Source organism: Salmo trutta, chromosome 31, assembly GCF_901001165.1.
Source record: "Salmo trutta chromosome 31, fSalTru1.1, whole genome shotgun sequence".
NCBI classification, from domain to species: domain Eukaryota; kingdom Metazoa; phylum Chordata; class Actinopteri; order Salmoniformes; family Salmonidae; genus Salmo; species Salmo trutta.
Window position 1 is genome coordinate 14,086,597 of NC_042987.1, and position 16,209 is coordinate 14,102,805.

The following is a 16,209-nucleotide window of genomic DNA, read 5'->3' on the forward strand; positions in this document are numbered from 1 at the left end:
TCTTAACAGCACTCTTAACAAGGCAGGTCCTACAGACCCTAGTTTTGTCGCACCTGGACTACTGTTCAGTCGGGTAGTCAGGTGCCACAAAAAGGGACTTAGCTCAGAACACAGAGATAAAACATTAATAATATGCATGTCAATCTCTCCTGGCTCAAAGTGGAAGAGAGATTGACTTCATCACTACTTGTATTTGTGAGAGGTATTGACATGTTGAATGCACCGAGCTGTCTGTTTGAACTAGTGGCACACAGCTCGGACACCCATGCATACTAGAGGTCGACCGATTATGATTTTCCAATGGCAATACCAATACCGATTATTGGAGGACCAAAAAAGGCCGATACCGATTAGTCGGCCGATTTTTTGAATGTTTTGGGGGTAATAATGACAATTACAACAATACTGAATGAACATTTATTTTAACTTAATATAATACATCAATAAAATCAATTTAGCCTCAAATAAATAATGAAACATGTTCAATTTGGTTTAAATAATGCAAAAACAAAGTGTTGGAGAAGAAAGTAAAAGTGCAATATGTGCCATGTAAGAAAGCTAACGTTTAAGTTCCTTGCTCAGAACATGAGAACATATGAAAGCTGGTGGTTCCTTTTAACAGGAGTCTTCAATATTCCCAGGTAAGAAGTTCTAGGTTGTAGTTATTATAGGAATTATAGGACTATTTCTCTCTATACGATTTGTATTTCATATACCTTTGACTATTGGATGTTCTTATAGGCACTTTAGTATTGCCAGTGTAACAGTATAGCTTCCGTCCCTCTCCTCGCTCCTACCTGGGCTCGAACCAGGAACACATCGACAACAGCCACCCTCGAAGCAGCGTTACCCATGCAGAGCAAGGGGAACAACTACTCCAAGTCTCAGAGCGAGTGACGTTTGAAACGCTATTAGCGTGCACCCGCTAACTAGCTAGCCATTTCACATCGGTTACACCAGCCTAATCTTGGGAGTTGATAGGCTTGAAGTCATAAACAGCGCAATGCTTGAAGCACAGCAAAGAGCTGCTGGCAAAATGCACGAAAATGCTGTTTGAATGAATGCTTACGAGCCTGCTGCTGCCTACCACCGCTCAGTCAGACTGCTCTATCAAATCATAGACTTAATTATAACATAATAACACACAGAAATACGAGCCTTTGGTCATTAATATGGTCGAATCCGTAAACTATCATCTCGAAAAACAAAACGTTTTTCCTTTCAGTGAAATACGGAACCGTTCCGTATTTTATCTAACGGGTGGCACCCATAAGTCTAAAAATTCCTGTTACATTGCACAACCTTCAATGTTATGTCATAATTACGTAAAATTCTGGCAAATTAGTTCGCAACGAGCCAGGCAGCCCAAACTGTTGCATATACCCTGACTCTGCGTGCAATGAACGCAAGAGAAATGACACACTTTAACCTGGTTAATATTGCCTGCTAACCTGGATTTCTTTTAGCTAAATATGCAGGTTTAAAAATATATACTTCTGTGTATTGATTTTAAGAAAGGTATTGATGTTTATGGTTAGGTACAGTCGTGCAACGATTGTGCTTTTTTCGCAAATGCGCTTTTGTTAAATCATCCCCCGTTTGGCGAAGTCGGCTGTCTTTGTTAGGAAGAAATAGTCTTCACAGTTCGCAACGAGCCAGGCGGCCCAAACTGCTGCATATACCCTGACTCTGTTGCAAGAGAAGTGACACATTTTCCCTAGTTAAAATAAATTCATGTTAGCAGGCAATATTAACTAAATATGCAGGTTTAAAAATATATACTTGTGTATTGATTTTAAGAAAGGCATTTATGTTTATGGTTGGAGCAACGTGCACCTAAGCGATTATATGCAACGCAGGACAGGCTAGATAAACTAGTAATATCATAAACCATGTGTAGTTAACTAGTGATTATGATTGATTGATTGTTTTTTATAAGATAAGTTTAATGCTAGCTAGCAACTTACCTTGGCTTTTTACTGCATTCGCGTAACAGGCAGGCTCCTCGTGGAGTGCAATGTAAAGCAGGTGGTTAGAGCGTTGGACTAGTTAACCGTTAGGTTGCAAGATTGAATCCTCGAGCTGACAGGGTAAAAATCTGTCGTTCTGCCCCTGAACAAGGCAGTTAACCCACCGTTCCTAGGCGTCATTGAAAATAAGAATGTGTTCTTAACTGACTTGCCTAGTTAAATAAAGGTGTAAAAAAAAGAAAAGTTTTTTAAAAATCCGCCAAATCGGCGTCCAAAAATACCAATTTCCGATTGTTAAGAAAATATCGGCCCTAGTTAATCGGCCATTCCGATTAATCGGTCGACCTCTAATGCATACCCCACAAGAGGTCTCTTCACAGTCCCCAAGTCCAGAACAGTATATTGGAGGCGCACAGTACTACATAGAGCCATGACTACATGGAACTCTATTCCACATCAAGTAACTGATGCAAGCAGAAAAATGTGATTTAAAAAATATAAAAATACACATTATGGAACAGCGGGACTGTGAAGCAACACAAACATAGGCACCAAACACGTACATACACACACACACACAAGATAACATACACACATGTACACATGTATTTTGTATTGTAGATATGTGGTAGTGGTGGAGTAGGGGCCTGAGGGCACACAGTGTGTTGTGAAATCTGTGAATGTATTGTAATGATTTTAAAATTGTATAAATTATGTACATTTTGCTGGACCCCACGAAGAGTAGCTGCTGCCTTGGCAGATACAAATACAAATGTTGTAAAAATGGGACTGTATGAATTGGGTTCTTAAAAATATTATTTCAACAGGTTTGATTCTTTTTACAGGCACACTACATGACCAAAAGTATGTGGACACCTGCTCGTTGAACATCTCATTCCAAGATAATTTCAAAATCAGGGCTCTGTGTAGGCCAGTCAAGTTCTTCCACACCGATCTCGACAAACCATTTCTGTATGGACCCAGCTTTGTGCGCTGTGGCATTGTCATGCTAAAACAGGAAAGGGCCTTCCCCAAACTGTTGCCACAAACTTGGAAGCACAGAATTGTCTAAAATGTCATTGTATGCTGTCGCGTTAAGATTTCCCTTCACTGGAACTAAGGGGTGTAGTCCAAATCATGAAAAACAACCCCAGACCATTATTCCTCCACCAAATGTTACAGTTGGCACTATGCATTGGGGCAGGTAGCGTTCTCCTGGCATCCGCCAAACCAATGGCTGCGAGCTTTACACCCTTCCGGCAGACGCTTGGCATTGCGCATGGTGATCTTAGGCTTGTGTGCAGCTGCTCGGCCATGGAAACACATTTCTTGAAGCTCCCGACGAACTGTTATTGTGCTGACGTTGCTTCCAGAGGTAGTTTGGAACTCGGTAGTGAGTGTTGCAACAGAGGACAGATGATTTGTACATGCTACGCGCTTCAGCACTCAGCGGTCCCGTTCTGTGAGCTTGTACAACCTACCACTTCGCGGCTGAGCCGTTGTTGCTCCTAGATGTTTCCACTCAACAATAACAGCATTTACAGTTGACTGGGGAAGCTCTAGTAGGGCAGAATTTTGACGAACTGACTTGCTGGTAAGGTGGTATCCTATGACGGTGCCACGTTGAAAGTCACTGAGCTCTTCATTAAGGCAATTCTACTGCCAATGTTTGTCTATGGAGATTGCATGGCTGTGTGCTCGATTATATACACCTGTCAGCAACGGGTCTGGCTGAAATAGCCAAATCCACTAATTTGAAGGGTTATCCACATATTTTCGTATACATAGTGTATCATACCGTAAAGTCAGTGGTGGAAAAAGTACCCAATTGTCATACTTGATTAAAAGTAAAGATAACTTAATAGAAAATGACTCAAGTAAAAGTGAAATTCACCCAGTAAAAACTACCTGAGTAAAAGTCTAAAAGTATTTGGTTTTAAATATACTTAAGTATCAAAAGTAAATGTAATTGCAAAAGTATAAATCATTTCAAATTGCTTATATTAAGCAAACCAGATAGCACAATTGTCTTGTAAAAAGAGCGTGCCCCTGGCTACACTCCAATATTCAAACATAATTTACAAACTAATTTCCAGTTAATGAGTCCGCCAGATCAGAGGCAGTAGGGATGACCAGGGATGTTCTCTTGATAAGTGAGTGAATTGGACCATTTTCCTGTCCTGCTAAGCATTCAAAATGTAAATAAGTACTTTTGGGGGTCAGGGAAAATGTATGGAGTACAGATACAGATACCCAAAATACGACTTAAGGAGAACTTTCAAGTATTTTTACTTAAGTACTTTACACCACTGCATAAAGTCTGTCTGTAAAAGGTATAGGTCTTTAGGTGGCTTTTATTTTTCCATGTTTTTTACCCACTACCCCTTTCAGATATACAAACAAGCTTGGTAAATTATGCAGGCATGGTAAATTAGTGGGATTTGGGTCTGTGTATGAAAAGGATAATAAGACTATACATCCGTTCCCAGAACCAAAAGTAAGTAGTTGGTTCTGGCTGTGGGGATTCTAGCAATCCCAATGCTCTAGTGGAGGGTCTCCTCTTCAGGGGGAAAGCTATAATCCAATTAGCTCGACACCAACTTCAATTATCTGATCTTGTTTGAGATATCGACTACAGGTAACAGAATCAATAAAGACCTCAGAGCTTCTTATTTAAACATACAGTACAGTTAAGGGGTGTTTACATATGGAAGTCTGGGTTTCAGTAATGTTACAATGACCCTCAAAGGCTTAGACTAACATGATGTGATGCTTAGTTGGTGTCTTACTGAGTTCCTTTTGGTGTTAGAAGGTCCTATTATCATATCAAGAATCATTTGTTAAGAAAACTGAACAAACGATAAGAAATATATGATTGAATAAAGAAATTCAGACATTCAGTCAGTTTTATACAAGTATTGTACTTTAAAGAGTTCCTCTTTCTCCTCAACTGTCCCATAATTGTTCATTTAAAAAAAGTATGCCATTTAGATTTGCAGCCTAGTTTTCCTCAGAGTCCAATGACGTTACACTTCTACACTCAGCTTCTAAAAACCTGAACAAAGCTAATTATTTAGTTGACTAGCAATAAATTGGAGGCATTAAAACACGTTCATTACTGAGATTAAGAAATCAACAAATCGCTGATTTCTTAAACTGTTGAGGATACAAATTTAGCTCTTCATGCGCGGAACAGAACAGTACAGGTAAGACATGAGCACTAAAACGGCCAAACCACCAGACAAAAACATTGACCCAACCAGATAGTAGAAAAGGCAAATCCCCTAAGACCCATTGACTTGAATGGAAATATCCATTCACATAATTATATTTCTGTGGTAGTATCATAGTATCACGGTGGCAACAGTAGTATTATGATATGCTTATACAGTATGTTGATATTGCTTTTTAATGCAGGACCTGTCACAGCCTCACTGGAGAGGTAATTCCATTTTGTGTGAAGCAAAGTAATTTCGTTCCATCTAAGCATGACGATTAAGGTCAAAATGTCCTCCTCCAAGACGATAAATACCAGGCGTGAACGATACAATGAGGTATTACGGCCGCTATTTCAGAGGCAGCTGCTGCCATGATGATGACTGAGACAGCTAGCGCTAGGATCATTAGCACTCCTGATGTTCCCCAATGGGTACAGTTAGCCCACGGCTAACAGAGGAACGAATGGGGAGTTCAGTCACACATTAACACCAGCAATCAGCATTAACCCCGTGATCTGACAATATTTATCCAGCAGCTACACAATGAACAAGTCCTTTCCAATTAGATGTGGCCAGGTCAGTGGGTGGACGTGGAGCAACGTAATATGAATCCAATAGGAGGGAACAACTGTTACTGTGGAGAATCAAGAGGCAGATACGATGATTTTCCTTAATTAACATGACCACAATAAAAAAGAAATTATAGCCTAATGGCTGTGGTGACGTGGAGTGAAGCAAGGAGCGAAGGCATCTTCTCCTACAGTCTAGACTATACACGTAACTCCCCAAATAATGGAAACACTTAAGTAAATGAGGGATACAAAGTATATTGAAAGCAGGTGCATTTACACAGGTGTAGTTCCTGAGTTAAATAAGCAATTAACATCCCATCTTGCGTAGGGTCATGTATAAAAATCTTGGGCAGGCCATTTTTTTATCCCAATGGATAACAACGCCCCCATCCACAGGGAACGAGTAGTTGCTGAATGGTTTGATGTGTGTGAAAAAGATTCAAAGCATATGCCATGGCCGTCTCACGCACAAGATCTCAACCCAATTGAACACTTATTGGAGACTCTGGAGTGGTGCCTGAGACAGCGTTTTTCACCACCATCAACAAAACACAAAATTATGGAATTTCTCGTGGAAGAATTCAAGTGGTTCTGGCTCGTAGTGGCGGTGTTTCCTTTATTTTGGCAGTTACCTGTATGTCCTCCTGTCCACCATTTACCATGCATCATAAAACTGTTAGAGGGCTTTTTTACAGAGTCATGATTCATCAGCTGTTCATCAGACTGGATGTCTCAATAACAAATACATAACATTTATAAATAACATAAACTGCATATTTGGTAAATCAAGAAATTACCAAATTGGTATCGTTACAGATCAATGAAGAAGATCAGACCTCTGAGCATAGATATTTAGAGATCATTGGTACAGGTTTGACACAGAGCTGTCTCTACTCCTAATGATCGTCCCTCCACTCCACAGCAGATGCTCCACGGGAGAAGTGAGGACCGGAGGACCAGATTAGCACCTCTGGGGTTTGGGCTGAGCCCAGCTGAGCTGTCTACGGCAGGCAGAGAGGCAGGGCCAGGGAGAGACACATCTATCCTCCCTCACACTACCTCTCTCTGGAGAGATCGATTCAATGACCGCCTCAGCAAGGCCTCAAGGTGTGAGTGTATATGTGTGTGTGTGTGTGTGTATGCGGGTGCAAGTGTGAAACTAGTGCGTGTGTGTATTTGGACAATATATAGTAGAGACTTTGAGGTGGTGGGGGTGACATGTCATCCAAGGTGGGGTTTTGTATGTGTGATGGTATGTATGAGGTCTTGTGCTGGGTTGTGTATGTTGCACGCATCAGGCGGTCACTTAAAGAAGTGCTTTCTGTTCTTCTGAATTAACGAGCAGTTGGGAAGAACAGGCCAAGGCGGTGCCATCTGTAAATGTCACAGGCACTGCTTGCTCATTTTACACATCATTAAAGCCAATATTCCTAACCTGTATCAGAGCAATCAGGAGCAGGCCATTACTGAGACACACACGGGCCCCGGGGGGACCGCACCGCACCAAAACGCAGAGCGAGAGGAGAATACTGACACACACATAGGCGCACATAAACAGACACGCACACAAGCCACAACCTAATAGCAAAACTACATTTAGCGATACGCGAAAAGAAAACACTGTCAATTACACGGCGTATCTGTGGGCAGTGTGTTGTGTACAGAGGCGCACAAATGAGAATCTTATTATTCCTTTCTCTGCGACGTGCATTGGGTGGCGTTTGGTTTGGAAAGCCGAGGAACCATTACTGTAGCTGCTCTGGGCTCCAGGGACAGCTTTGCGAAATGAAACAGAGATGTACGGTATTGTCCGGGGAGGGAGTCAATGACAAAACAAAGTATTGAGATAAATACCCACTATTAGCACAGGGCTGTTAAACCTCCATTTCCTAATCCTCTGCTGGACTCCAGAAGACATTAACACACTGGTGGAGGAATCTGGGTATTTATGTACTATACTGTATAACCTTAAACATACTGAGGTAGAGAGTGGGAGTGGAGGAGTCTGAGCATCATAGTATATAGTGTATACTTTATATATAACCCTTAACACACTGAGGTAGTGGAGGATATTATTGAATGTACTTTATATCCTAACCTCACTGAGGTGGAGTTAGGGTTAGGGCTAAAGGATTAGGAGGGTTAGGGATTGTTGGCAGGGGATGGTTTTTCTCTGTGAGATGATGCAACCACATCAAGGTTTCTTCTGAACGCCCACTCTAAGAAGAGCAGGACATTTGCAACGGACATTTCTCACACCGACTCATTTTCATACATCAAGTTATACATCTTTCTCAAATTCACATGCAACTGACACGACACAACACGTTAAGAAATAAAAGTAACTTATGAAAAAAACAATTAGAAAACAATTTTAAAACTATTAAGAGACAAACTAAACACAAACAAACTAACAATTAAAACATTACTGCTATGTCCTTGACGAGAGCAAACGTCCTCATCTACAGTGTAAAACTGTGAAGGATCTGAACCTCCTTTCCTTCTCTCCTCATTTCCTCCCGTCTTTCTCCCTCCATCTCTGCTGCCACTCCCCACTGAACACGCTGAACCCCCCATTTCAAATAATGAACATTTGATACACTTTCCTTCCTTCTTTTAAAAGAGAAATACATTAATGAAGCTCCCCTCCCTGACAGTCTGCATTAATCAGAAGGGCCTCCCCTAGAACACAAGTCTTTATCGCCCATCGATTTTCCAGTGGGTTTTTTAGGCAGGTGGCATGCGAACGGTGTGCGAGTGGCGCGTACAGAGAGCCCCGATGCCAGGCGGCTGCTGAGAAGCGCATTAAAGGGCTGTCAGTTGTCTCGCTATGCATCCTGCATCATTCTTTAAGCACATGAGAAGTTCATTACACTGCACACGGTTCTGACAGTGCACTAGGATATTAGGGGCTGTGTCCATTGTGCACTTCCTCTGAGGAAAGCGTATAGTGGAAACGTAGCCGACACAGCAAAGAGAATTCACATTGCTGCCTCTGCATGTCATGCCTATACAATACTGATTTGGAGATGTATATGTTGAAAGCTAGATGCCATTGGAACTGCTCTTGACTTACATAGGAACAACTTGACTTTCAATCAATTGACTCACAATGCAGAAATTACTTTCCTGACTAAAGTCGCCCAAAATGAACCCCGGATTTCTTACATGGATCTGCGAGGTTCTGTGCTAACTTTGCCAGTCTGTCTCTTCTCTCTTCAATTGAAGGTTGGGAACGGAATTAGGATGTATGCCCTACTGTTATTTGTAGGGACCACAAGTTTTTCAATGGAAAAACTCTGTGGAGCCAAATTGAAGTCTAATTAAGGTTCAGTGGTTTTCCTGGTCATGTCACGTGGTCATTTACTAATTTATAAACATAACTGCCTGGCTAAGATATCTGCTTGGCTACAGCTCATGGTACAGACACACTGAGAAATCGGACTGCCGATAGGTATAGCACAGTAGGCCGCTCCTTCTCTTGCTAGAATAAAATGAGTCCATGCTGTGTACCGACTTGTTAACGACGAACCTGCCGTTTCTACGTGTAGAATCGCAAAGCAATGAACTTGACAATTAGAGAGCACAAACCTCCACGTCAGGGAGCCGACAGAAGTGACAAGAAAGATTAAACAAATGGGCACTTTTCCCAGTGTAATCCACCACCTTCTCATCAGAATTGTTTTTACTAAAACAATATAGCTGCATAAAATCTAGCTTTAGCTTTATGCTTGAAAAAATATTTGTCGGTTAGGTTCAGTTTGATCTTGTTAGTTAGCTCATTAGTTAGTTAGCTAGCTAACGTTAGCTTGCTAACTGAGCCAGGCAGTCACACACACACTTCATATAGATGAATGGGGTGGTAAATGTAGCACAATGCACACAACATTAAATGCTTTACCAAGCTAGCTATCTAGCAAGATGAAGATCCTTAAATTCAATCTCCATTATCCCATACTGAAACGGTTAGAATCGTCATTTAGCACAACATAGTTAGCTACTCCACCGACTATCCACAGCTAACATTTACATTTACATTTTAGTAATTTAGCAGACGCTCTTATCCAGAGCGACTTACAGTAGTGAATGCATACATTTCATAAAAACATTTTTTTCCCCCGTACTGGTCCCCAGGCAGCTGCTTCAATCAAAAATTAATCCATTGTGATTTTTATTATAATGTTGCTAGCTTTGCTAGTTATCTAGTTGTGGCCATCTGGTTAGTATCAACAAGGGTTACTACAAATTCTAGCTAGCTAGCAACAACATTAGTTAGCTAACATTAGCTACAGCAGGCACAAGCCAAACAACCTACTGCCACCTTGTGGCCTGGAGTACTTAAACGAAGCAAATCGGAGTTAAAACTGTTCTATGTGAATAACAAAAAGTTAGCTGCCGACACTGGGCAGATGTGCTAAGTACCTTTTCGGCAGTCAGATTTCTCAGTGTGACTGACCCTCTCAAGGCTCCCTCACACATCCTGTTCTTCCCATGTTGACAAAACTGATTGCTCACCTTAAAACGCTCATGCCCCTTTGATTTATGATGCTTCACAACAACTAAAATTCAATTTTGGACTGTATTCCAGGGCTCTGATTGCCCTGTAAATGAGATAAACTGATAGCAATTTATTCAAGGATCCAACCTCTCCTACCTTCCCTCCCTCCCTCCCTCCCTCCCTCTCCCCTTCATTCAAGAGACACAACCTGCATCCTACACTTGAGTGATTTCGATATTTAAGCAATATGTCTGTATTCCGGAAGCGTTCAGTAGAACAGACAAGCTGATGCTAATAGAAAATCTTAGAAGAGAAGGAGGTGTAAAAAAAAAGTAAGAAAAACACGTGCTTCTTCGACAGACAACAAAACTTTCTGAATCCGCACGTTTCCATTGACACCACACGCTGAACAGCATTTACAGGTCTAATTATGATCACTTATCCACAGTTAGAGCAGAAAGTTCGTCATATTAAAAGACGTGGACACATTTCAATGATTCCAAGCTACTGTATATGGAACAGAACAAAAGGTTGGGACGGACGTTGAGACGGGCTAATATCCACTAATGATTCCCTCAATGCAATGTGACGAGGTGAATCCCCCCAGTTTCCCAAGTCCCTAATGACAGCCATCACTCATTCAAGCCCCTGAGACCATTATTGGAGTGATTCTGATAGTGTTGGTCCATTAGGGTCTAAAATCTTGTTTGGTTTCTCTTTCAGGATGATACAGGGCATTGTGGGTAAGCTTACTTAGGAACAAATGGGGGCAAAATCATGGTGATGTGAATAAGGCTTATACACTGAGTGTACAAAGCATTGCGGACATCTTCCTAATATTGAGTTGTCTCATTTTATCGGGGCATGGACACACACACTGAACAAAAATATGAAAACGCAACATGGAACAATTTCAAAGATTTTACTGAGTCACAGTTCACATAAGGAAATCAGTCAATTGAAATGAATTCATTAGGCCCTAATCTATGGATTTCACATCACTTGGAATACAAATATGCATCTGTATAGTCAGATACCTTAAAAAAGGTAGGGGCGTGGATCAGAAAACCAGTCTATCTGGTGTGACCACCACTTGCTTCATGCAGCGCAACACACCTCCTTTGCATAGAAGCTGTTGATTGTGGCCTGTGGAACGTTGTCCCACTCCTCTTCAATGGCTGTGCGAAGTTGCTGGATATTGGTGGGAACTAGAACACGCTGTCGTACACGTCGATCCTGAGCATCCCAAACATGCTCAATGGGTGACATGTCCAATGGGTGACATGTCTGGTGAGTATGAAGGCCATGGAAGAACTGGTACATTTTCAGCTTCCAGGAATTATGTTCAGATCCTTACGACATGGGGCAGTGCATTATCATGCTGAAACATGAAGTGATGGATGAATGGCACGACAATGGGCCTCAGGACCTCTTCATGGTATCTCTGAGCATTCAAATTGCCATCGATAAAATGCAATTGTGTTCATCGTCCATACCTTATGCCTGCCCATACCATATGGAGCACTCTGTTCACAACCTTGACATCAGCAAACCGCTCGCCAACACAGCACAATACACGTGGTCTGTGATTGTGAGGCTGGTTGGACGTACTGCCAAATTCTATAAAACGACGTTGGAGGCGACTTATGGTAAAGAAATGAACATTCAATTATCTGGCAACAGCTCTGGTGGACATTCCTGCAGTCAGCATGCCAATTGCACCACCCCTTAAAACATCTGTGGCATTGGTTGTGTGACAAAATTGCTAATTTCTTAGTGGCCTTTTACTGTCCCCAGCACAAGGTGCACCTGTGTAATGATCATGCTGTTTAATCAGCTTCTTGATATGCCACACCTGTCTGGTGTATGGATTACATTGGCCAATGAGACATGCTTAGTAACAGGGAAGTAAACAAATTTGTGCACAGCAGAATATATATATATTCTTTCTTTTATCTTTTATTTTAGTTCATGAAACATGGGACCAGCACTTTACATGTTGTGTTTATATTTTTGTCAGTGTATTTATAATTTTGAGTTGCACCCCCCCCAAGTTACACACGGGAAACTGTTGAGCGTGAAAAACCCAGTAGCATTGCAGTTCTTGGCACAAACCGGTGTACCTGGCACCTACTACCATACCCCACTCAAAGGTACTTAAATCTTTTGTCTTTCCCATTCACTCTCTGAATGGCACACATACACAACCCAAGGCTTAAAAATCCTTCATTAACCTGTCTCCTCCCATTCATCTACTCTGATTGAAGTGGATTTAACAAGTGACATCAATAAGGGAACATAGGTGATCATCTGGATTCACCTGTTCAGTCTATGTCATGGAAAGAGCAGGTGTTCTTAATGTTTTGTACTCTCAGTGTATGTTAAATACTGTCAATTCAATACAAAGCATTCCTATCTACTCCTACGGAAAAAAGGGGTAAGAATGATGCAAGACAGGCCCAAATATCTGAGATAGAGAAGCACAATGACCACACTAACCTATCTTTGACATTGAAACTACTGTACCAACATATCAACAACAGTGCTGGTGATCCGTGCTTGAAACGATGTGGTCAGTGGTCCCATTCAAACTGGAATGGGCGTGTGTCAGTGAAACCATTATAAAAGCGTAATGATTATAAATACTAAGCGTCATTAAGGAGGCGTCGGTGCCAATGCTGTTGCTATGCAGCGTATCAATCATGTTGATTGATCATCTCTGGCTCCAGTGACATCAGTTTTATGGCCTTAGAGATGAGACTGTGTTTTCACAATGCCATCCAATTAGAGCTGTCCATTCATCATCAGACTGGAGAATCATTATTAATTGGGCAGAGGGGTGGCTGCCACTCCCCTGCTGAGCTGAGGAGAGATCCACAGCTTCTGGAGCTCAGGGCGGTTGGTTCACACTATGGCTAAAGACTGGAGAACATTAGGGGCGACTATACATAGACATGCACTTCAATAAGGTAGGCTAACCAGATGTACTAAGTTTGCACCTTTTTTTTCAGGAAGCTTGCCGATTCAGAATGTTTTAACTGGTTTTAGATTGTTTTGACGAGTTTGCAGAATGAGTGTCTTCTAGAACTCCTAGCCTAACTTCTGGCTTACCTTCATTGCCTGCAGATGGCCCGTCTGGCTTGGTGATGCCCGTGCTCTTTTTCCGTCTGTGTTTCTTGCGGTTGGCGTGAGGTGAGGGGGGAGGCTCCAGCTTGGGACTGGTGGCACTGCCCACTCCAGAGCTGCAGGTTAGGGGCTCGCTCATCCCGTTGGCTGTGGAAAGACGGAGAAAATCACTGATCAGTAAGAGAAACCATAATCAACTATACTTTTGACAGGTTAAGTACAAGATGTTTGATACTGTGTAAATAAACACACAGAAACATACTACATTTGGATTTCTAGAAGGGAAAGATGGAAGGCTATGATTCATGAGATATTGACTAGTGATAATGTACCATGTATCATAAGAAATACCAGACAGTGTTAATTCATACCAACCAAATGAATGCAAAGTGATCACAATGAAAAAGATGTCAACCCAGCACTCTGGTACTAGCGGTCCAAAAGTATCAGTACTGCTGTGGCTTTAGAGCAGATGAAGGAAAGACAGACAGGTATGGGGGCAGGTCAGCTAACAAATGGTTAGTTAGGTTAGCCTCAGGCCAAGCTCTCTATATGACTGTCAGTGAGTGACAGGGGGATAAGAGCCAGCTTAGTTTCTGGTAAGGTATTTTATAAATGTGATATTAACCTGCTCCACCGTTGGGCAGAGATGAGAGAGAGGGATAGAGGGCTGAAGGGATGGAGGGGGGTGTCAGCTTGCCATCTTTCTGGTTTCCTGACATTTGACATCACTTTCCCTTTTCTTTTCCCCCTCAGGATGCCATTATGAGTCCTGGGAGAGATGGGGGGGCCGGGGGCCTCAGGGGTCGGAGAGAGGGAGGGAGGCAGCGAGGGCCGGGGCAGTTCATGAGCCCCATATTGCTCTCCTCCTACCACCCCGTGTGGAGAGCAGGCAGGATCCTCCATTGTCTCCCATCAAAAGCTCATTGTAGTGTGGCAAACGCCATTCATTTTCCCTTCCCTCTTCCCTCCGCACCTTCCCAGCCGCAGGGGAGGAGGGCGGTAGACAAGAGAGAAGGCGGCTTGGATCAGGGATTATTGCTGTTGTTGTTGCCAGTTGCACATACTCTAATGCCGCCACTGTCGCTGGTTGTGCCATTAGCCACTAGTGTACAACATCAGACATTAGGCCTAATTTGGTCATTACCTTACAGGAGATGGGGCTGTGTTGGAGGGAGGAGAGGGATGTGGGTTGGGCTCAGCAGGGAGTGAAGGATGTTAAAGTGGAGGATACTGGAGATCTTTAAAAGGCCTCAGGCGGCCAGGTTGGAGCGTGGGATCACAAATATAGGAACTAACACACTACTAGGCATACATATGCTTGGGATTCTTTTAGTTATCATTGATGTACATCAAAAAACGATGCATCATGTGTCTCCACCAATACAGCCAGTATGCCTGCTAGTATAGTATGTATAAATGCTAGTTGAATTATCCGAATAATATTTACATTTCGATTGTTCTTGACCTTATTTCACATAGATAAGTCAAACGTGGACACATTTCTAGAGGAAAGACACAAAAAACATAAAAAGACGGATTATTGATTATAGCACCTTAATAGATGCCGCTGGTTTAATAAAGCATATAGTGACTGTAACGCTCAGTGCTGGCCTAGCCTACTCCATCACCAGTCCTCTCCCTCACTCTCCCCTCCTCTCCTCACCGGGTGGTTTTGAATGGCAGCAGAGCCATACATGTAGCCGTGGCGTCTGTTTCAATTTCCCTGCTTCTCCCACAACAGCCCCCCTGAGACCAGTCATTAGCTGGGCGCAGACAGCTGGGGGCACAGGGGTCCACAGAGTACCCCCCTCCCTCCCTCCCCCTTTACCCCAGCGTCTGTCCCGCCAGCACAGCTCCGTATGGCAGCTCTGAGAGGAGAACGAAGGGGCCCCAACCCTCCAACCTTGTCCAACTCTGGATGATGACGGGCAGCATTTGTTTAATGTGGCTTGAGGTGAAAGGGGAGGCCTCCCCTCTGGGGGCCCCGTCGTGTCATAAATACTTCTAATTATCAATTTTTGCCCCCAATGTTGTGGAACATGACTCATGATCCGCTGCTCTGCCTGCACCTGAAACATGGGTCATATTCATCAGGGCACACCGTAGCAAAACATTTTGCGACAGAAAACAAGTATGAGGTTGAAATACATTCCCCTTTGTCTTTGGCTCAGACTTTCCTGCCACTGACCCAATAGGTGAAATATGTTAATCTGTCAAGCTACATCCATTGGAGCCATATGATTACAAACTATTATAAAGCCATTGATAGTTGTGTGTAGACAAAATGCTATTACTCACTGATAAGAGGCTGTTAAACCACGCATACATATAAATGAGCAACGCCGTGACCCCACTCTCCGAGGGTCTCTCAGGGAGAGTTGTGACATGCAAAAAACGCATTTCCAATACACACATGCATATTAATACACACTTGTACATTATTATTTTTATAGTGCAGAGTGAAAGTAAACGCACACATTGTAGTCTTCACATTTAGCTGCCTTAAAATGTAATCTAAAAAGGGACCTACTCCACATTTTAAAAGTGAAAGAATGTTATTGAATGTAAAAAGAAATATTATAAACTAAGATGTCTTGATTGTTTTCAGACGGCTTTCCTTTAACTTTTCACCTGGGCTTTGCTCCTTTCATATTTATTTTGATCCGGACAAACTCCCCAGTCCCTGCCGATGACAAGCACACCCATAACATGATGCTGCCTCCACGATACTTGAAGGTACAAAGGGTTTCACTCTGTGTTGTGTTTTATTGGATTTGACTCAAACCTGTAGTTTTTAATTGAGGCCAAAAATGTATTTGCGG

General features: G+C 42.4%; 1 protein-coding gene across 2 annotated transcripts in view; it reads right to left on the reverse strand.

The window, feature by feature from the left end:
- The window catches only part of LOC115169596 (arf-GAP with GTPase, ANK repeat and PH domain-containing protein 3), a 222,258-nt gene that overhangs the window by 29,380 nt on the left and 176,669 nt on the right, over positions 1 to 16,209 (reverse strand). For both annotated transcript variants that reach the window (XM_029725358.1, XM_029725357.1), the window contains exon 13: positions 13,370 to 13,531. In XM_029725358.1, coding sequence (XP_029581218.1) covers positions 13,370 to 13,531 — 162 coding nt within the window. The remainder of the gene's footprint in view (positions 1 to 13,369; positions 13,532 to 16,209) is intronic.